We start from the raw sequence: 23,509 nt of genomic DNA on the forward strand, positions 1-23,509 counted from the left end.
TTTCATTTTGTTTGTGCACGGTCCCCCTGATTTTTTTTTTTTGTTTCAAACTCAGGCAGGGTGCTCTACAATCATGTTTTACTAACTGACCTGGACGCAGACACCACCTCTGTGCTATGACAGCTAATGTTCAGTAATGCCAGATACAGAATTCACAGCTGTATTAAGAGTCAAGAAAAGTAGCTGCTATATGAAATAGCTGCTAGATTACAATGGTGGGCTTGATATTAACGCATTTTAATTCTCATTCCTCCATGACATAACACAAACTCACCAGAGGTTTCATCTACTCTCTCATCTACCACATGGTCCTTCTGATGAACCCATTCGCTGTTGCACTTAAAATAGATCTGCGTGGCTGGGCTCGCTTTGCAGTATAGATTCACAGGCTTGTTCTTCACAATGTAAGCCTCTTCGGGTTCAATGAGGAAGTGGGGTAAGGGCTCTGGAGGATCAGATGGAAAAGTTTCTGGAAGTTCATGAAAAAAATCATCATCTGTAGAGAAGAGACAAAAAGGACAAATGAAACAACCAAGGTTCAGCTGGAAAGCACTTACAAGCACTTTCTGAAAATTTCAAACGGAGCATATTTTCAAATAAAATGTTATCTTAGGAGCATTCCTACACTGGGGCTTATATGCACTGCTGTTTTCAGACTAGAAGAAATTGTTCTTTACATCCTGAGCTCTCGTCCCTCTATGTGATGTGACAGGGATGTGCACATTCACATGTCTGGGAACGGTCCTTTGTTATCATCACCGGCAATACTAGCAATAAAGCATTATGTTAGCGGTTGGGAGAGTTGCCTGCAAAACCGTAAAAAGAAATAATAGAAACTTTTGGAGGCTTCAAGGTCATACTTTTCAATAGTGACTTACCACACTGTTTAATCAAGTGCATGCACACAGCTAGTATTGGCTGAGGCTGGTACAAATAGGAAATAGCATCTTTCGTTTCAGATGAGCAATTTGAAATCTGCTCTGAGGGCAAAAGACTAAATGCAAGTCCAGTCCGCGCCTCTCTGTTCATACTCTGCCTCTCTTGGTAAGACTGCTAACGAAAGTGCCAAGCTACGCTTTATTTACTTCGTTTGTAGCACACTGCTCTGTGCAGTCCTCTCTACAAAGAGGAATCGGGAGCTGGGACATGGGGCAAAGCAGCTGTGAGATGGTGACGTTTTGGGCCAACATGGATGCATGTTATTGACGTAAGGAACCTCTGCACCGCTCTGGTGCTGCTGGTAATGAACGCAGTTGATGTAGAAGTCTGGAGAAGAAGGAGAAGAATTCAACGCACAGGAGGCAACACTGAATGACACACATACTTTCCTTTCTCTCTCTCTCCCTCTTCACAAAACCCCCTCTACAACCCCTCTGCCCCTTTCTGCAGAGGAAGTCTTACACATCAGAAAGCACCGACTCAGCAGAGATTAACCCTCTTCCCATCCACCTCCCCACCTGCCATCAGCGCACAAGAACATCCAAGAGGCTCCCAGCAGCAAAGGGGTGGGAGGCACCAACCGCTGCCCGATCCACCAGCAGCAAGCTGACAGTCCTGAAGGCCTTATTCAATCTCCCCCTTTCTGCCTCTGAAGCAATTATCACTCTACGCAGTGACGGATGCTGCTGCTGATCAATAAAACACCACAGAATATCAAACTAAAAATACTGTGGAAGGCTGGCTATCTTCTCCCTGCCAGTCTTCATGGAGATGAAATGTCAGACGGCTACCGCTCCGTACCTGAGACATGCCTGTGCAGGCTGTGTCCAGAATTACAAGGGGCATGACAGGCTCTCCCTCCAGCTACCCCTTTTGCAGAAAGACAAGAAAGAACAGGAACAGATGCACGAGACAGGGGGAGAAGGTAGTATGGCACCCATCCGTGTAGCTATATAGAGGTAGACTGTACGTCTTTATCAGTGATGGGACTCCTTTACACAGCAAAAGATTTTGTGAACCTCTTGAATTATTTATGAAGAGAACATATGTTCACCAATATTTATTTTCTTTGGAGGGGGGGGGGGGCTGTTTGTTTTTTGTTTTCTTCCCCTTCATATTAATTCAAAAATACTCCTGCCCTTTTGGGTGTCTCATTTTACAAAGAGTAACAGGTCTGACTCACTACTGCATCACTCCCTGAGAGTTAATAGCACTGTTCAATGATAGAAGAAAGGGATCACTAAATAAGGCCTGACATTTTTCTAGCAAAGGGAAAATCTGTGACATACTGTAACAATTTCACTTCCATCTCCAACTAATCATCTCCGAATACTCAAATTAAATTTAATTTTTATCACTTTCCCATCCTTCCTTTTTTTCTGTGGTTTCCTTTTCACTCTGACCACACCAGCCTCCTTTTACTGTAATCCCATTTCCTCTCCCCATTAGGTATTTTTTCCTTGGTCCATTTTGATCCCCATTTTTTTCCAAAGAGAAGGATGATTTACAATAACTTAATGGGAGTCCACATTTGGTTTCACGACAACAAAACATGTTTGAACTGAAGCAAGAGGCTTTTCAGCATGCCTCATCTCCTTCTATCCATGCAGCCACTCACTCATCCCTCACCCTCCCAGGGCGATGGGGAGGAGAATGGAAAAAAACAACTCATAGGCTAAGACAAAGACCATTTAATAAGGTAACAAAGGAAGATAATACTAATACCAATACTAATATATAAATCCAGTGATGCGCAAATGCAATTGCTCACTACATGTGGAAAAAACCCCCAATGCCCAGTCTGTTTCTGCAACACCTGCCTCCCGGCCAGCTTCCCCAGTCGTATCCGGAGCGTGAGGTTCCATGGCAGGGAATATCCCTGTGGCCAGCCTGGGCCAGCTGTCCTGGCTGTGCTCTCCCAGCTTCTTCTGCACCTGGCAGGGCGTGGGAAGCTGAAAAGCCCTTGACCTAGTGTAGGGACTACAACTACCTCCCAACAACTAAAACATCAGTGTGTGATCAACATTATCCTCATACTAAATCCAAACCGCAGCATATACCAGCTACTAGAAACAAAATTAACTCTACCCCAGCTGAAACCAGGACACTCCCCGTGTTCCCCACTCCCTGCCTCTCCCTCTCGCACACGCAGCTCCATAGACATCCACAACACAGAAACATTAGAGATGAATCATTTCCCCTGAATTGCCACAGGACGTATCTTTTTCTTCTGGTCATTTAATTGCAAATCAGTGAGCAGACAGATGGAAACTAACAAAGCACACATATGTTTTATAATTAAACAAGTATTGCTTCACTAATTTCTGGTGACTGGTAGAACAAATGTATTTATTTTCACCACTAGATTTCTGCACATTATCAAAGACAATACTTACACTGCCTGACCAATTAACTGCATCTTATCAAAGATGTAACTAGAAAGTCTAAAAGGAGAGATCAGCAAGCTGCAGAAAAGAAAAAAGGTGGGTTTTGAAATTATTTCTTTAATCAGCCTGGAGAATGTGTGTGGGCTATTGCTTTCCCTCCTGAAAGTAACTGCTTCTAAAGTTTAAATATTATTTTTATTTTAAAGTGGTACTGCCCAGTACATGACAACCTAGTCTCATGTCTTACTTGCAGCAATAGCTGTTTCTCTCCACCAGCCTGGCATCCCGCAGTCAGGTACAAGCTAGTTTTCTTACTGGCTTCTTGCTATAATTCCACCTTACTCGTCTTAAGCAATAATACAGCCCAGCTTTATTTTTCCACACTCTTTCTCATTGCTATCGAGAGGCATCTGAACTGCTCTTAAATGAGGGATATTGTACTGGAGTTATGTGGCAAGGTTTTGGTAGTGGGGGGGCTACAGGGGTGGCTTCTGTGAGGAGCTGCCAGAAGCTCCCCCTGTGTCTGACAGAGCCAATGCCAGCCGGCTCCAAGACAGACTCGCTGCAGGCCAAGGCCAAGCCCATCAGCAATGGTGGTAGTGCCTCTGGGATAACAGAGTTAAGAAGGGGAAAAAAATATCAGGAGCAATTGCAGCCAGAGAGAGGAGTGAGGAGATGTGAGAGGAACAACTGCAGACACCAAGGTCAGTGCAGAAGGAGGGGCAGGAGGTGCTCCAGGCGCCAGAGCAGAGATCCCCCTGCAGCCCCTGGTGAAGGCCATGGCGAAGCAGGCTGTCCCCCTGCAGCCCATGGAGGAAGGATGAGGGGGTGTAGAGATTCCACCTGCAGCCTGTGGAGGACCCCACACCAGAGCAGGTGGAGGCACCCAAAGGAGGCTGTGACCCCATGGGAAGCCCGCACTGGAGCAAGTTCCTGGCAGGACCTGTGGCCCCGTGGAGAGAGGAGCCCATGCTGAAGCAGGTTTGCTGGCAGGACTTGTGACCCCGTGGGGGACCCACGCTGGAGCAGGGGCAGAGTGTGAGGAGTCCTCCCCCTGAGGAGGAAGGAGCGGCAGAGACAACATGTGATGAACTGACCACAACCCCCATTCCCTGTCCCCCTGTGCTGCTGCAGGGGAGGAGGCAGACAAAACTGGGAGTGAAGTGGAGCCCGGGAAGAAGGGAGGGGTGGGGAGAAGGCGTTTTTTAAGATTTGGCTTTATTTCTCATTACTCAACTCTGATTTGATTGATAATGAATTAAATTAATTTTCCCCAAGTCGACTCTGTTTTGCCCGTGACGGTAATTGGTGAGTTATCTCCCTGCCCTTATCTCCACCCAGAAGCCTTTTGTTGTATTTTCTCTCCCCTGCCCAGCTGAGGAGGGCAGTGACAGAGCGGCTTTGGGGGGCACCTGGCCTCCAGCCAGGGTCAACCCACCACAGATATAGGTGGAAACCACCCATAAACTGTCACACAAGCAGGGTGCACAGAAGCTGCCTTGATCTCAGAAACTAGCATTTAAAATCTGCACTTTTCGAATCAATTTAAGATAGTAGCTGAGACAGATTTTTTTTGCTTTTCAAACTGTAGAATGTTCATTCAGTCCCTGCCCTCATACTGTTGCCATTAGTAGCAGCATTGGAGTTATTTTTTTTATAGAGCAGATTCTTAAGAGGAGCATCCAGAATATGACCACGACTGGGTTTTTCTGTGCTTGGCAGAAAAAAACCCCGATCACACGGCAAAGCTAGTCCTACCTCCATTAGCATTCAGGGCCCCTCGCTCCCGCTGTTCACTGCTGAAAGATAACAGGCGGTTTTATCAGCCGGTGTGAATTGCGGCGGGCAGTCACTTGGTGTTCCCTGCGTTCCCCAAAGAGATGGGATCGGCTGCTGCGGGGAGGCAAACCGCCCTCCCCAGCCGCCACCGGCTGAAGCCGCAGGATGGTGGTTTACAGGTAGACAGGGTGTGCAGCCGCGGTTCCCCTCTGCCAGGCTGTGGTACTCGCTTCTCAGGATGAGAGTTGAGGAAGAAGAACCTTAAATCCCCTCGTGATGGCTTGCCCATTACCACAGGCACAGCTGCGGCAGGGCTTAGGACGGTCGGATGATGGGGCTGCTGATTTGGGACAGGGTTTTGAACCGTCAACCTTAATGCACATCTTGGGTCCAAGTCTTGCATTTCATTTTTTTTAATTATGCTGATACGCTGTTATGCTTTCATTGTAATGCTTTCAGCAACATGAGAACATAATTGTAACGGCAGTGTAATTATGTAACAAAATATTCTTAAAACTCCAACACAGATATTTACCTCTGAAAACATCAATATTGGACATTCGATTGCGTTGAGATTTTTTGCAACTCTCTACAAAATGACCTTTGGGTAAAACTGAAGCAATCTCACAAATCTGTGTTTTCACGAAGCCACGGTTTCTAACGACCTAATAAACACTTCCATAAAAGTTTCTCCTGACCAGCTCTAGTTAAACACAGGCCATTCCTCTGGCCATATAAAGACCAAACTCTGACTGGGGTTTTTCAGGGATGACTGTGTGATAACCACGTGGCCTGCTGGGCCTGCTTCCATAGCTTGGATGGCGGCTGCTTCCCATTGTGTGCTCCATCGCCACACGAGGGGATAAATCTTGCCTGAGACTTTGATCTGAATCTTCCTGATGGTTATCAGTGGTTATTTAAAATGTTCATCTCCTGACAGCACAACAAAGCAGCAAACTTTATGTATCTCTTATTTAACTCTCCTAAGGACTTAGACATTTTTTTTCCTGTCTGGAGGAAAAAAAGCTAATTAAACCATTTGGGAGTGATCTGGGAGTGTAGACACAAACACTAAAAATTCACGTACGTGATTTCCAATTGTTATGTCAATGTCATGTGTAGCAAGTTTCCCTTACAACCTTGATCAAACGCAAATACGAGGCACACATCGTTCTCCCCTGTTGTAACAAATCCCCTTCTGTGCTCAGTAACTTTGAGCTGCAAGTTTACTTCTGCGGTATGTCACATTCATCTTTATTTTCACATAATAAAGTGTACAGCCCATCTGTTGTTATTGACTGATTTATATTAGCAAGACAAAAGACCTGATTAATGGTACTGCTAAACTGGTTTCACTCATGCAATTCATTCATATTAAGAAAATAAATTTTAAAAAGCCATTTTAATCTATAAACTTAATTTGGAATTTTTATTTTAGTTGCTGGCCTGAATACAGATAGACTCTTTTATTTGCCTTCACTAGTGTCTGACAACTATTTTTTTTTTAAATGCAAGTCAAATGCAAAATCTATAGGAACAGATGAAGTGTCACTGAAATCAGCATTGATAGAAGGTGGCATGGACTGTCACACGTAGGAATTTTAGTTTAATTTTAGTTAAATTTTCTTTTAAGGTAAAACAACGCCTTGCCTAAGCCAGGAACCTTTTGATGTTAGGAAAGGTCTATTCTTTTCATGCATTTGTTTGTAAAACTGTACATTTTATAGCTCTTCATGCATAACAACAGAAAAGGAGATTTTATGGTATACTTCCCTTTTTATGGACTAGTATCCCCACTCTAATCTGTGGCAAGAAAATATTGTGCTCCGTACACCAATCTATTCATCTCTAGATGACTAGTTTTATTACTATATATCAAGCTTTAATTCTCATCAACCCAGCATATAACTCACTATATTTCTGAAGTGCGAGACTTAAACTATTATTGCTTAGATCATAATATATTGGACCATTATCTCTTTGTGCGAGACCTGAAGCAAATTCTTCTCAAATGGAATTTACTTCAGAATGATTCAAGAGCAATTTAAAATGAATGGCTGCAAAGCTAATTCCATTTGCATTTGGATGCCCATCACTCGGCAAGATCATTCCCCACGCGTTGCAAGAAAGGCAGCTGGAGTTAACTGTATGGATGGGATTTCTGTTCAGTTTTTTAATGTTATGATTAAAAAGCTTTCTAGAGCAACAAGTACTGTTTACTGTGAAATTAACAGCAGGTGCTAGCTCGGTAAGGCAGCTTATCAGGATGGAGGCAAGGGTTTGTTTTTTTTTGGGGGGGAAGGGAAAATGGCTCAGCTGGAAGTCCTTTGGTCGCAGGGTTTTCTGTCCTCCCAGGAAGGGCACGCGGTATCACGGTGCCACCAAACGGGAAGCAAGGAAGCAAAAAATCCTGTATGCCACATAGCCTGCCTCCACCTTTGAGCCCCGTAACGCCGGCGGAGTGCTTTCTCAGCACTCATCCTCTGCCTACCTCCAGCTGACTGCAAGGTGAACGTGCAATAAGGCAATCACACGTTATTCTTCAGCATCTCTCAAAAGTGGAAGATTTCACCAAATAGCCCAGGAAGACTGCAATTTTATAACAGCATAATATTTGGCCAGCTTGGGAGGCTTGCATCCGCTTGCTTGTAGCTGAATTTGCTGCAGGCCTTTACGTGCCTAAAGACGAGGCTTGGTTTTGTGACAGCCCACAAACCAGATGCTTGCTAAACCCTCCTGAACTCTCAGGGGAGCAAGGTCAAGGGAATTTCAGACTCAAATTTACTGAGGACCCACAAAATGAAATGTTCTTTTCAGCACGGAAAGCGGAGTGCAGGCATGGTCTGGGAAAAGCGACAGAGAAATCGATAGGGCATGCAATATTCATCTTTTTTGGGTGACTTCAGTCCAGAAACAGAATAAATAAAGACTGTAAAGAGGAATGAACTTCCCCTGCACCTGCAATGGCTCGATGAAGACCCTCCTAGCAGATCTCAGCTTAACAACACATCCCCAGGAGGTTAAACGCAAGCTTTGCGTACACTTAGAGAACGAGGAACATATCCACTGAGTGGCTGCCTGCTGGGCAAAGTTCTCCCCCCCAAACACACACACATCAAACAGAGCCCAAACACATCCTTTCCTGTTCTCCCGTACTCCTACCAAAGAAACTACTTCCACAGAGGCATCGGACGCGATACGTGATCTACCGTCAGCCACAGGCACCAACCTGGAGCCCTTTCCAAAACCCAGACAATAGGCAGCACAGACATCTGAAATACTGGATTTTTTGGTTCAACTAAAGAGTTCAGAAAGGAGGTTTCTGTTATTCAGGGACAAGCCTACTACACCGGACATCCCAAATAAATAGGCTACCAAAGGCCTAATACAGTAATCGTGTTCTTCATGCCCATCTTTCTTTGACTAGCCTTTCTCAGAAAGGAGAAAGAGAGAAGAAAACGCCATGCTTTCCCTTGCAACAGCAGCACACGGCCCAGCATTAGACAGGGCGCCTGCTAAGACTGGGAGCTGTGGTTCAAAAGCGGGGACGTTTCACAGCCGCAGAAGCCAAACGAGTGGCCGCTGGTGCTACCCGCTCCGCTGGCAGCACCCGTTGTGCGCTTCTCTCCGTGCTCCTATTTCACGTGAATGCTGCACGGTCAGGTATAAAACCATCGGTAGATGCGAGGAACATGCGAGTCAACAGCTGTCGGTTGGCCGTGGCCAATGAGGACATGGTGCAACCATGTTACCTACAGCAATCAGCTTGTGCTCCATTTCCCCTGCTTTGATAGCACCGTCTCGTTCTTCCTCTCAGGTCAATGGTAGGCATATATTTTGCCTGGCTTACCCTGGTAAACTGCACTGCTCATAATCAACAGTTCCAGTGGAGACAGATCTGATTTGCATCAGAGTAAGGAAAAAGAGAATCAGGTCTAGACGAGGAAAATACTGACTGTACCAGCTTTATAAAGTGGCTTGCAAGTTACATGTATTACTGTCTGGGGAAAAGGCATCTTCCCCCAGTTCATTTAATTCATAATTATAATTAAAGTTTCTGCTTCTCTTGAAGCTAATGGAAGTTTTATCATCAATCAGATCAGAGGCAAACCAAACACAAAACATGTGTCTTCAAAATGATTCTCACAGCCCTCTGAGAGACATATTTCTTTTTACATCCCATTGTGAATCCAAGACAAAAAATTGCAGGTATATACACAGACACAAGATTTAAGGTTCTGTATGCAGAACTTTACCATTGCCCAGAGACAAAGTCTGTCAGAGTACCAGCTGCTGCCTAAATATGCAAGAGATGGTACAGGTACTTGTTAGCATTGAACTTGGCGTAGGGAAATGCCAGAACATGGTATGATTTCACGCAAGGCAATGAAAATACTTTCTGTTCCATATGAAGAGCACCAAGCTGTTCTTTGGGCAACAAGGTTTATGATAATTGTTGTCAGTATAAGAAATCTAACGCAGTAATCTGCAAGTTCTATTTATTATGAGGCTGCCTAACTATATAAATAGATAAAACTGGACGGAGGCAAATCATCAGGGGGTGAGGTTGACTTATGAGCACTGAGCATGAAATGTCGCGTGAAGAGGCAAAGGTCCCGTCTCTCTGCTGCCCTGTCCTGTGCACTGTCAGTCACATCCCTCTTTGCAACACTTTCATTAATTCTGATGGAAACTTTCCTGTTGTGCTTCTACAGAGCTGCTGGGTAAGGCTGGCTCAGGTACTGTGCCAAGGCTATCAAAAGTACAGCACCTGAAAGCAGAAGTACAGTGCTTGTGCAAATAGCAGATAACATCAGGGACATTTCTTGGTAATTATTATCCTGTGGAAGACTGCTTTCCTTTGTCCTGTTGCTCTCTCTTTCCATTTGTTTAAAACTAATAAAATATTCATGCTATTAAAAAAAAAAAAGTGGGTTGCAGACTCTCTCTGAAACTTTATCTCCCTTTCTCTGTCATGTAAGTGTTACTTTGTCGAGCGCACACACTGTGTTCTATAAGTGTGAGCTCCGGGCATTTAATCTAATTCTAATTAGAAAATTAACACAACTCCTGCTGGCAGAGTTCATGCAGTTTGGCTGCATATTATTGCTAGTTCTGTTTTCTCTGATCTGAAGGCAATGTATGAGCAGCTGAGAAACTTCAGTGTCAGACCACGAGATTTTCTGTCCCGCCTGTAAAACTGAAATGCATTTTTTCCTTTTGGATTCTATCTTGTGAAGGGTCTGTATGACGGTATGGGATCCCCTCCTAAACACCTGCAAAACAAAGTCTAATTTGAAACATTTCTGCCCCAGCTGCCATTAGTAGTCATAATGGGTGACACAGGGTCAAAAAATTATTAAACCTCTGAGGAGCATCATTTCCTCTTCAGCGTTAGGCTTCACTTTCCTTTGACACATTAGTCCTGAAGCAGCTCCAGGCTCTTGACCCCTCCTTTAACCCTAATAACTAATTAAAGATGGACAAGGCTTAGGCTGAAATACTTTTTGTTAAACCTATTCATTCTCAAGTCCCCTTCAGGCACTCCTTGTCACGCAGGACAGAGCCCGCCATATTTACATGAACATGAAAGTAGGTGCCTGTTACAATAATATGAAAAATCTCTTTTTACAAGACCTAACTTAACCTTTGTGGTTAGATGGTAGGATGCATTTTATAGCACATAAAATATATTCTCAACACATACTGGAAACAAGTTTCCTGGGTATAGTCCAAAGCATACAATTGAGGAAAAATCCAAGGATAATTAACTCTGTATGTATTTTTAGAATTAAAAGTCCACATACAGGTTCTTTATCTGACGGCTATTTCAACAGTCTGAATGTGGTGTCCTGAATACAATGAACAAATGAAGAATTGATCCTACCTTTTCTCACACAAGAATTTCTTAAGACTCTATCGTGTACTAGAAACAATGACAGAGCTCAGGCTAGAGAGTCGTCAGCCATAGGCAGATGGATTTTAAGGCCAGTGGTTAATCATATCACACAGCTCAAGTTGGTTTAATATAGATAAATCTGCATGCAACGTATTGTTGGTGGCTAGGGCACAATGAAAGGAGTCCCATACTGCTAGCTTGAGAGACGATCTGTAACTGAATGTGGTACTTTTTGCAAATACTTCCTTAGCTTTTTATGTTGTTTCATATTAATAATTAAGCTTGCTTCTTGCATCAGTGTTGGGGTTAAAATGTCAATTCTTTGGTTCTAGCAAGAACGGCTATTTATATCCTTACTTTTCCCATTATTAAAACTGCTGCAGAGCTCTGCTGCCAGATTTCTAATGCTTTCAATGCAACTATTTTTCTAAGCAAAGAGAGATGATCCAACATCTCGTGATTAATAAAACTGAGATCTAGTGGGATGTCATGGATCCTGACTTCATGACCTCTCTGAAGTGTACAGTTAATCTAGTTAGTGGGATCACTCCATCCCAGAAAAACACTGGACACTTGCCTATACTTAAAAAAAATAGCTCAGTCGTACGGCCACCTGGTTAAGGCATCGAGCTGAGACCCCGGGGACAGATATTCTTGTGTGACCTTCGGGAAATCTGCTCTGCCAGGTTCAGGGTCCCATCTGCAAAATGGATGGAGCAGCCTAATAGGTAGCACTCTAATTCACTACCTTCAAACTGAGTAAACAACTCAGTACTCAGATTCTTCCTTCAAAATTTCTCCAGAATACCTGTAAGTAACATTTACTAAACACCCAACAACAGTTACACGAAGGACCACAAACAAATCTATGTTTATGAAACAATTAGGGAACAAAGTTTGGCCATATGGAGCTGATGCAAATTTTGCCACTGGTCTCCCTCTGCATCGATGGAGAGGTTGAAGAGCAGGATTTGGAGCAGGAGCTTTACCCTGGCTGCTCTGAAGGGCTCTCTCCATGGGTTAGGGGCTTCCTGGTGAGACTGGTGTCCTGACACTAACATTAGTCCTCATGATATCTACCTGCTCACTACTTTCTTCCATGGATCCTAATGAGATTATTATTCGCCTGGTGCTAGTTACCTAATTTCATCCACAGCCAATTTTTCAAGAACCATAAATTATTTTGTATGAGGCTGATTTATCCCAGCAGAAGTCCAAATTGAATTAGAAATCCATTAGCTAAATTCTAAGCAGGAGCTTCTGGGGAGAAGGGAAAAGGCGGGGGGGGGAAACTTGGGAATCTGAGCACCAGATGTGGAAAAGGGAAAAAAAATCCTTAAAAGAAGTAGAAAAGGGAAAGAAAATATAAATATCTTCTTATTGAATTAAGCACCCAGGTATTTAGGGAGCCAGATGGAAGAACACAGATTATTGTCTAGGATCAGAAATATGACTCAGACATTTATTTATTTATTTTGACTAGCAATCAGTTTTGTAAATACATGAGACTTTGTAAGCAGATGAAAAGCACTGGTCCGCTTGAATATCATGGTTGCATTCATGCAAATAACAACAGATTGCGTGTACTATATATACTAATAAAGCTAATAATAAGGTGTTCAACCAAATCTTAATACAAAGATTTCTCTCTGAGGGAAAATGAAAGCAAGAAAGGCTTATTTACTTTGGAAACATACCGGATGATTAAATCAGCTATCACCCTCCATGCAGAGCCTGCTTATTTGAAGAAACGCACAGACAATGTACCTCTTTGAGCACACGTTTATTTATAGGAGAGCACAACCTCTCCTCTTGCCACTCCACCCCACCATCAGTAGACTCTGCAAATGAAGGACGATGCGAGGAGAATGCAGCCAGTACATTGACATGGACATCCACCCTGTCGTTTTCTAAAGCTGGACACCATGACGGACGGATCCCAGGGCCCACAGAGGGAAACTGCAGTACAGTCCCTCCCGTATGAGTTATGGAAACAGTCTGCATCCACACAGTTACTTCAGGAGTCCACGAAAGGTCTGAAGTATTCAGTTACAGATTGGAAATTTCCCCCTGCAGTGATTAATTTCATTCACACTCATTTCCTAAGTCTTGCTGATTTCTTACTCTCCAACTCTCTTAACAATTAAAAAAATAAATCTTAACATTCAAAGAGCAACCTGAGAAAGCAGGCTCCTGCCTTCGCTTTACCTCCAACTCAACCTTTGGCCCAAGTGCCTGTGAACTGTCACCCTTTCCATCATCAGATGCACCAAGATAATTCAAACAGAAGTTGTTGAGACCAGATCGCAAATGTGCAGTGCCTATGGGAAGCTCTGAGACATGCCATCAGACTTCTTCTGGATCACGGTGACTAAAACTCCAGTCCCAGCAAAGAGCATGGTCACCCCTCCCAGCCACCACACTACCCTTTGCCCCCAAACCCTTCCAAGTTCACTCTGTGGCCACTAACAGGCAGAATAAACAAGGCAAGAAAAAGAAAAGGAAACGTTCTGAATACTCAGTAATCACAGTTTGGACTGGCAATGGTAGTTAAAGGAGAGAAATCCCCAGCAAGCGCTGATAACACATCCAGCTCTGACGCTTTATGGGAAGACAGACGGTGCCGATGTTCAGAGACCGACAGCTGAAGTTTAACTCCTGGATCTATCACACACTGACTTGCTTCCCTTCCTCATCCGTAAACTGTTTCCTGTCTGCCACATCTATTTTTAATGCAAGGTTCCTACAGGGACTGATATCTCTTAATATGCCAACAGAAAATGCCACTGGAAGAGGGCCTTCAGATCCTGAGAAACAAAAGACTCGCTGCCAAGTTACATACGCTGTTTCTCCTCAGTGCCGTGAATTGGTTTGGACTAAATCAGAAGCACTCCGAAACTGAAACTGTAGGTCAGATAACAACAGTATTGAGTTTCAGCAGCTGAAAGCACACATGCAGAAACAGTGTAAAAGGGCGGCTTGAAGCGTTTCTAGCCTGACCACCTCTCGCAGTAGGGATAAGAAACACTGGGAGATATCTCCCTCCGTCTTGTAGTTGCCACAGGTGCTAACACACTGTACAGCACTCAGGACAATATCATTTAGCCAGTGTTAAACCGGCCCTTAAATGTGCATTGCCTGTATTGGGACACGTAGTCATTTATACCTTCGATTGACTCCCTTGTGTCCAAAGAAAGCAGCATTGTTCAATAACAGCCCAGATTATTCCCAGAAATGGCATTTGTCTGTATCTCACCCTAGTCTCAACTCCCTGCACAAGTAACTTTGCTGCCTGTGCCAGAGCCTTGGCCCTAACCAGAAGCAAATGGATTCCTTTGGTTTTGATCTTTAAAATATGGACCTGCACTCAAAAAGAGAGCACAGCAGTGTTAGTGAATTAATCCAAAACATAAAGAAAAAGAAGCATTGTAGAGGAATAATGGAAATGCAATTCATTTGCAGGCTTTGCTGGACATGTTTTGTGCTGCTGTATTGCATTTATGTATTCAGCACTCCTCAGCAGGTCAGATCCAAGCTGGGGAGCAATGAATCAGTGCTCTGATCTCCCTCCCCATCATGCCCAGCCTTTCTGAGCAAACTGATATCCAGCCCCAAATGAATCTGTTGCATCCTGATCATAAACACCATGACTAGAGAAACACAGACCTAAGCTGACTGATTTGAGCATAAAACATACGTAGTTTAACCCCACGTTCCATTTTTTTCTTCTCTGACCTTCTTCACGCCTTTTCTGGGGTTTCCCGTCCTATCTTTTATTCCCTATTTTTATCCTCTTCCTTCTTGCACCCAGACTCTCTACCCTTTTATTTTTTTAATTCCGCATCCCTCGCATCCTTTTTTCCTCGAGTTCAGCAAACTCAACTGGTCAGGAGTCTGCCTATGTTGTTGTAAATGGATAAAAATCCATAGCCAAGAACAGGAGACAGTGACTGAGGACAGAGTTCTCTCAAAAGTCAGTATCTAACCTAAATAGTTGTATCCACTTTTACAACTCTCAGAATAATTAACTATGAATCTCAGAATAATTAACTACAGGTCTGCTTTACCCACATCCATGCAATATCCATCCATCCATGCAATAGAAATAACATTCTAATATTCAAGTAAGGCAAGAGGTAATCCTGCTTTATTCTCATGTCTAACCAGAGACTACAGTTAAAAGTGGTTCTCCAGTTAGTTTAAACAGCTTTTTCTGCTCTTCGTTGGGCACAATTGGCTTGAATAGCACAAGCTCATTTTGACGTTAGGTAGCCTCATTCAGCAGGTTTCTAATTTGTGACCAGCAGAGCACAGTAGTGTTAAATCAAACATCTGTAAATATATGGTAGAAGGTCACATTCTGTGATTGTACAGGGCTTGGGGCAGCAAGGGTAGAAAACATATAACATTAATTATTAGCTGTAGTATGTGAAGTTTTTACACCAGAAAGGTCATTTGCAACGGTTCCATTTCACTCTCTGAGCCACATTTCTAAGTGGCAAAATCACAGCACACAAGCAAATTAATATCTAAATTAAAACAGCAGCTGTGCATTTGGGTAGTAATTGTATGCAAGAAACCTCAGAAGCTCACTGCTAATACTTAAAGAGAGGGGTGTATTTTGGTTGGATTCCCACTGTACGCAGCGCTGATGCCAAAACGCATTATAGCACAGCTGAAAACAGGTATTGTATAAGCAAGACAGTCAGCATTTTGCCTCGGGAGTCTGGGCTGTAGCTTCCTGTTAATGAACAAAATCTGTATTAGCCGAGCTGCTGCTTTCCCGAGTCCACCTCTGCTGTTCAGCAACGTGTGGTACGCTGTCACCCCATCAACACTAAACTGAGCACAGCACTTCCCACCACTGTAAATTAACCTGAATTTGCCTCCCCCCACAAAAAAAAAATCACTATCACATTAATCTCTGTTGTTATGGTGAAGTTAGACTGCTCTGCGCAATTTACTTGCTGGCAGCTGGAGCTGGTTTGTGACTTGTTCTCTTCCAGGATCCTCCTTCCCACGTAGGACAGTCCGTGCTCTGGCCAGGTGAGCAGAAACCCAAAGGGTTTGGAGGTCAGCTGGGAAAGGACTATTTTGCACAGAAGCCAGACAACAAACGGGCCAGGGTACAGGGACACGCTCTAACGTATCACACACACTTCAGATACAACAAATCGCCAGCCTCCTTCTCCACTGCCCCACAGGCAGCAGCTTCTTTCAAGTCCTGAGGATTTCCCTCACAGCACCCCTATGACCTTCAGACTTGGTCACGCTTCTGCACTTGCCACAACCACCACTACCGCCTGGCCCCACGGACTGCGGCACCTCCCGGTCTGATACTCCCAGGTGGAAAAAATGTCATTACCTCAAGAATATGCTTAATGTATGCAAAGGAAGGAGACGTAATGTTGGACATGGAAGCAGAGGGGACTAGGTAGCAGCAGCAGCAGAGAACAAGTTGCTGTACATGACAGTTCATTCCTGGATAGCTGAGGAGATTAATGCCTTCACCTGCATTACTGTCCCCAGCCACACAGAGATGAAACGCTGTCATGTACAGCAACTTGCTCTTCATTGCTCAAGCCAAGAGAGCTCACGCAGTGACTGCTCTCCTGAACCCCAAGCCCCGGTGCAGAATGTTTAATTAAGGAAAGCATGAATACGAAGCACGCATTGTATTTAAATAATGTACAGTAAATGCTACATCCCCAAACAACTTGAGGAAAAGTGTAAAAGCTGACGCAGCCATGAACTGTCTCAGAACAGATCGCAGCAGTCTGCTATGAAATGAGTCTTCTCTATCTTTGTTAAATGAATAACATCAAAGAATATTGTACAAATCTTTCTTCATATTTGTCCCACTTTCCCTGGTTGTATTACTGCTCTTATCATTTGCCATTTCTAATATCTCCTTACAAATCTGAAAATAACTGTTCCCCAGATACATTTTTTTTAAATTTGTGTTGTAGCATGGGTTAAGTACTAAAAGAAATGCTAGTCTGGTTGCTCCAACAACCAAAACTGGGCACAGCGAGGAGTTTCTGTAAGCGCACAGCAATCCTGCCCCCTTGCCAGAGAACGTGTCCACGTCCCTGTCAGCAGTGGTCTCATGCTTCTTGGAGACAAATACATGTTTTTTTTATTTCCTTTTGCGTTTACAGCACTGGCATGCCATCAGACTGGAAACTGGTTGAATCAGGAGTCAAACCCACTTTTGTGAAATCGCAGTCTAGTCTTCACTCTTCTAGATTATCCCTATTCATCACTTGGACAAACTTTTCCAGGGAAAGGGTTGTCACTTCTTTGAGATTTTTGTCATGGCCTAGAGAGTTTAGGCTCAGTTCTTCCTTTAAAACAGTTTGTCTAGCTTTACTAGACTACTTTAAAAGATCAAACTTCATCTCTGAAGCAATCTAACCCGTGACATCACTGCTGAGACTGCAAATTGTGACCAATCTAGATGCCAAGGTCCATGCAACAGGAAAGTGTTAGAAAGCCAGCAAGAGCACAAATTAACTTCACAACTCTCAAGTATCATTTGGCTTCTACAGTAAGAACTTCCATCTTTAGCAACCTCAGACTAGAAATAAAGCAAAAAATAAACCTTACTGCTGTCCTCTCCTCTTCCAAACAGGTATTTCCCAGTTGGTTGCTTCCACCTATGCTCTGCAAGTCAGAATACAACTCAGCCTGTAACTCTGAACTAAAAAAATGTTTGTCAACAAAGTTCATAAAACTACACGAATATCTAGATCCCGGTACATATACCTACTTTTTCTACCATTAAACTCCAGGAAGGTACACATGATTTTGATTTGTATATCAGCATCATGATAGGGCCACTGGTCAGGAGGGGTTCCAGCTGTTCCTGCAGTCAGAACAACTCACATTACAGCTGACAGTTTGGAGACTTGGGGGGGTGTCTAAATATATTTGGGGAATATAGATATATTTAGCTATATATAGATAAAAAGATGCTTTTCTTTAGAAAGAATAACTAAATGTTTCCTTCTGAAAAATAAAAACTTGCACCAAAATGGGCATTCTTGAGCTTCTGTTTATTGGTCTTGCAGCTGCTTCCACTAATGTCATATGAAAACTATTGCCTTCACCAAGAGTAGCATTGATCCCATCATTTGGTACTATTTTCTCAAATTATTTACTTCTAGCCTTTTATCAGCTGTATCCATCCATTTCTCTTGTTCCCTTGCTTCAGGGCTTCCTTATCTTATTTCTGGGATGACCCAGGTTTCAGCTGCTTAGATATAGATATTAGTCAGTCATATACTCCGTAAATACCCCTGTTTATGTACACCAGCAACCTTACTGAGACGGTGCAGAAGGCAAAGCATCTTAATTCAGGAACACCCACATGGATCTTGATAGCCTGTGGGCTGGGAAAATAAAAGCTTTTTCATCTGTTGTGGATGTTGCCATTTCTATGAACAAGAAGTTGTAGCATCTTCTGTTTCCTCTAGAGGGATAATGCAGGTGCGACAACATCATGGGACCTTTGAAGATAGGTGGGCCAAGAGATTTTATGCTCTCTGGGCCACTCCATTTATCTTCTCCTTTGTCTATACACTCAAAGGGCTGTAACAGGGTAAATGTAATCTGAAAGAGCCATCAGATAGGTAACAGCTCTTCAGCCAAATCCATCTGCCTGAATTTGATCCTTATTGGGGAAAAACACATCGTTGTAATTATTTGTTGTATAGAATTCCTCCCCACATTAAATTTTCTGACCACGATTCTCCCCAGAAAAAGTGATCCAATTGAATTAAAGGAAAAAAAAAAAGAGAGAGAGAGGATGAAAGCCGGAGAAAATTAGCATGCAATAAGCCATTTCTTCCTGTCAATTTTCTCGTCTCCTTTTATTAACAGATTTGTTTTTGAAGCAATTATACACGTGCAATCCATTTGTGGCATCTCTTTACTTGCCTCCTGACATCACCATTATTAGGGCTGTCACAGCTGATCGGCTGGCAGCTAGAGAAAGGCAGTTCTGCGGTGTCCTCGTACTGCCAGTCAATACCAGCCGAATAATAACACCACAGCCTGCGAGCTTCCTATTATTTTTCTTTCCAGTGGCTGTGCTAAGAACAGATCCTGCAGAATTTTGACAGAAGCAGGGGAGATGGAGAACGGTCTTCATGAGCTCCCCGAACCACGTGCCAGACGCAGCCGCTGCTATTTCACATATCCTTACAAGCAGGCACCTGCCGTGACTTGCGCTAAGCTCTTAGCAATCCTCGTTACAGCCCCGGCCAGTACCTGGTGCACTTCAGAAATGATTCAGGAATATTCCCATGAACGTACAGCACCGCTGGTCCTGTCGCTCTAGAGCAAGCTGAGTATGCCCTGAGGTTTGCAAAACTAAACACAACCCAGCTGCCTGGATTAATTCCTCCCCGCCCCCTCCCCAGCGGAGAGGGAAAATTGGCAAAGCTGTCCATTAATGTGAAGAACCTGTGAGAGCGGGGCCGGGAGTGCCAGCACTATTTTTCAATCATACATCATTATGGAACATTTGATTATAATTGCTGTAAAGCATACTGTGTGCTGACTATATAAATTTTGCCAGGAAATTTGCAAGCACGCGATATTACAGCTACCAACAGCTGTGTCCCACGCTGCAATGATATCTCAATTCGCTGTGCAAGGATGCGCCAGTCAGGTGGGAGCAAGACTTTGTGCCTGATGCACGTCCCTTATTGGCTTTCCCCGTGCTCTCAACATCATATGTGAGGACAACGTGAAGCGCGCTCCTGCCAGGCATGGAAAGAAAGATTTAACATCTCACACAGGAAACAAGCCTAGCCCAATATAACATAAACTCAGCGGCAAAGTCCTGAGGGGAAGGAAGCTGAGCTGCATGACAGATGTGTACACAAGGCTTACAAGGTCAATCCCAGCTCTGCCACAGACAACTTGAGTAACCACAGGCAAGCCATTTGGTCCGTAGGATTGTAGTGGTAATCTTTATTCCTTCCACTCTTATTTTACCTCTTAATATTTTAAAGTCTTGCAGGGACAAAGATGACCTTTCACTGCATTCACGTTGCATCTAGAACAGGGTGAGCTTAGCCTTGAAGTTAAAACCATGGCTACGTGTCTACAATAGCCTTCCCAAATTACAGAATTTAGGCGCAGATGCAACAAAGTATTTACGCTTCGAGCAGGAAGACACTTGACCTTCCGCCGATAATGAGCTTATGACTTTGATCAAAGAATCATTTCTTTCTGAGACAATGCAAATAAACTGAGTAATGTATGAGTTTATTTTATAGTGAGCCCTTCAAGAAATTTGGCCTGTGGGTGTCAGACCATTTCCTTCTCATTACAGAATAAGATGGATGCATTATGCTTCCCTTTGAGTTAAATCTGGGTATACATTCACAATCTGAATTGTATTTGCAGGCCCTGAGCCGCTTTAATCTTTATGGCTTGGATAATAAAAGCGATGAATAAGTGACAGGTTTGTCTTCAGTACATTGCGTGCCAGTCCACCTGGGACCCTGGATATTTAGCTTCCATCTCAATCTGCAGTGCTGATCTTCAACAGTATTTGCACCAACGGTGCCTAGGAGAAATGCAAGCTGCGGTGTGGCTCGATACTCCAGTCAGAAATAGCCAGGGCCTCACTGAAATAGCATGCAGAAGCTGGGCATGTGGGAAGGGAGGGAACCTTTTAGTATTTTTCCAGCAATTCTTTTTAACTTTGGGCACTTTTTTTTATTTTTTCCAGCATGAGCACATGATTGTACCATGGAGAATTTCATGTAGAATTGCCATCTTTCCAAATGGCCATAATTTCACATTGCTCTGAAAGGAACAAAGGTCATAATTTACCCACTGTTAGGTGGCTATTTTGAGAACATTTATCTCCCATTATTCACAAAGGAAGGGAACTGAGATGACAGCTAGCTGCTGAAAAAGGCAACTTCACTTTTTTGAAAATAATGAAGGAAATGGTCTCTTGATACCAAGGGAAGATGGCAGCAGTCTTGAAAAAAGGCGAGCAGACCTTTACAGCTGTAGGGTGGGAGGCCCTGGCAGAAGAAGGGGACACTGCAGAGAGAGGGGGCGTAGGTGCACGTGGGAATGTGTGTGTCCAAGGGAAGGCTAGAGGCACGGGAATGCAATGTAATCACACGACCACAGAGGAGAAAAACTTAGAAGACCTGCCCTTCGAGATCAGCTTAACCTAATCCAGGACCAGAAAGGTTAAATGCTTCACTCGTAATCACAGGGTTGTTAACTGGGGGTGGTGAGAGTTAAGCTTGTTTGGATAGCGAGCACTTCCCTACCTTGACAAGCATGGATCTCTGAACTGAAGTCTAGATATCCTGCATTTATAACCCTTCATTGGGGATAATTGCACTGTGTTTTGCTCCAAATTATAGATATCTATGTTGTGCTATTGCTCCATTTTAATACAAGCTTTTCCTCCTACTAGTATTATTCCATGAAAAATAATACCAGTCCTATTCCAAAACATAGGTACACAATATAGAGCATCTTCACTGACTTGCTCCGGTGTTCTCAAACGGTTCATCTCCTATTCCTCCAGCAGAAATGGGCTTTTGTGCAGAGTTAGATGAATCCTTATCCAACTCTTGGCCACTCTAAGTTACTGCCTTGTACCAACTGATAAGCTATTCCAGCGTGTCAGAATAATATGTCCTTCAGCCAGCCGGGACTGAAGGATTTGGGTTAACACACTAAATGTACATGCAAATGGGAGCATTTATCACGGTTCTGTACTTACTCAGGCACACGATTAGTCTTCCCAGTAGCAAGCGGCCTTCGTGTCCTTTGCCTGTGCAACACGTTACGCAGACCTGGTACAATCAGTTGGGGTTTCTAGTAAAACTGGCATTTAAACAATAATAAATAATACTGGTCTTACAAATCCTGTTGTTGAAGGAGCCTGGGCTTATGAAGAAATAAATGCCAATTTGTCTCTTTGCTCCAGGTGTCTCTGTGCTCTCGATTAATCAGCAACTGGACACTGCTTGCAATGAAGACGATGACCATGGGGTTGTGTGGATGAGTAAAGCCTGGAAGTCAAACCCCTACTTTTTTCCCTATACTTGTGGCATGGGCAGCCCGGAGACCGTTTCAGTTCCGCCTGAGCTGCCTCTGAACCAGGCTGCTATCGCAACGCTGGCTGGATAAATGACATGAGTAATTCTCTGCCTGGTTATTCATGAAGTCATGGCTGACCAAGAGCAAAGCTTTTTCTGACAGGCAATGTGTATCTCTGCAGCATAGTCTTTGTGTAACAGCAGAGAATGAGACTGAATATGTAATAAAGTTGTGCTCTCTGGAAAGGGAACTGTGGAATGAATCAGGCAGAAGAAAAATTTATCCTAACAATTTCCTTTGCTGGGCGAATTGGTAGTCTATCAAGAATAAAATCAAGACTTCAATAAACTATCCATGCCTTAAATTTTTCTATCAAACAGCGGCTCTGAAAGCATATGATATAATACAAGCGCTAAGCTACTTTTCTCATCAAAGAAACAAGTACATGAAAGCATAGGTCTTCAAAACTAATGAAAAAGTGACTGCTTGCTGTGCCACCATACAAAAATACCTGATTTTTTTCTCCTACCATTCAAAAAGTATTTTTGCTTATTATATTAATTTTATTCTAAGAGTTAGATTTTCTCAAGATGTTAAGAGATGAAACACTAGTCTTTAAAAGCAACACATTAAACAGGCATTACCCTCACAGTCCCTCACAGCCTACAGCCTTGGACATTTGGAAGAGACTTGTTTCTAAGACTTGCTGTCCTCCCCTGGTTTTACTCAGTCTCTCTGCCTCACCTCCTGTTATTTAGATGCAATGAGGTATTGCTTTGGAATCGGAATGAATAAAAAGCCCTTGGTACAACCTCATCACAGCCATATTAAAAATGCTCCTTCATTCCTCAGTCTGCCAATTGTTGAGTTCCTCACCTGTCCCAAATCAATACTATGATATAGATTGTACAAACTTAGGTATCGACCGTGCGAGACTTCTATTTTGCTGTGAAAAATCTAGATGGGCTTTAGAAGGGCCACATTAAAACCAAGGAGTTAAAAACAAACAGATGACAAACAAGACACAAGCAAGCCTCCCAGGCCATTAACATTTCCTACATAGATTAATGAAATCTGTTGAATTCCCGTCTCTTACATCTCAGAGCCTACATGTGACTCAGAGTCATAAGTCAAATGTTCATCTGCTATCAAGAATAAACAGGAGTAAGCAAAGGCCGGAGGCTCTGATTTTCAGAGCTGGTTATTTTTACATGTTTTTATGAAACCGTTCTAGATATAGGTCAACCTTTTTCTCCTTAGAAAATTGCTACACATGCTTTGCTTAGAATTTTTAAATTAAAAACAAGATGCGTTTGAAATAGTTGACTATTTTCCATCAGTCTCTGTCGCTACTTGTACCTGCACCAACATCCCTGCCTGCGCCCTCTCATGGTGAGATGCCAGTGACTCCAGT

The 23,509-nt window shown here is 43.3% G+C and overlaps 1 protein-coding gene across 3 annotated transcripts in view; it reads right to left on the minus strand.

The window, feature by feature from the left end:
* The window catches only part of UNC5C (unc-5 netrin receptor C), a 262,479-nt gene that overhangs the window by 96,498 nt on the left and 142,472 nt on the right, over positions 1–23,509 (minus strand). For all 3 annotated transcript variants that reach the window (XM_054824508.1, XM_054824507.1, XM_054824509.1), the window contains exon 2: positions 275–496. In XM_054824508.1, coding sequence (XP_054680483.1) covers positions 275–496 — 222 coding nt within the window. The remainder of the gene's footprint in view (positions 1–274; positions 497–23,509) is intronic.

Source organism: Grus americana, chromosome 4 (assembly GCF_028858705.1).
Source record: "Grus americana isolate bGruAme1 chromosome 4, bGruAme1.mat, whole genome shotgun sequence".
Taxonomy (NCBI): domain Eukaryota; kingdom Metazoa; phylum Chordata; class Aves; order Gruiformes; family Gruidae; genus Grus; species Grus americana.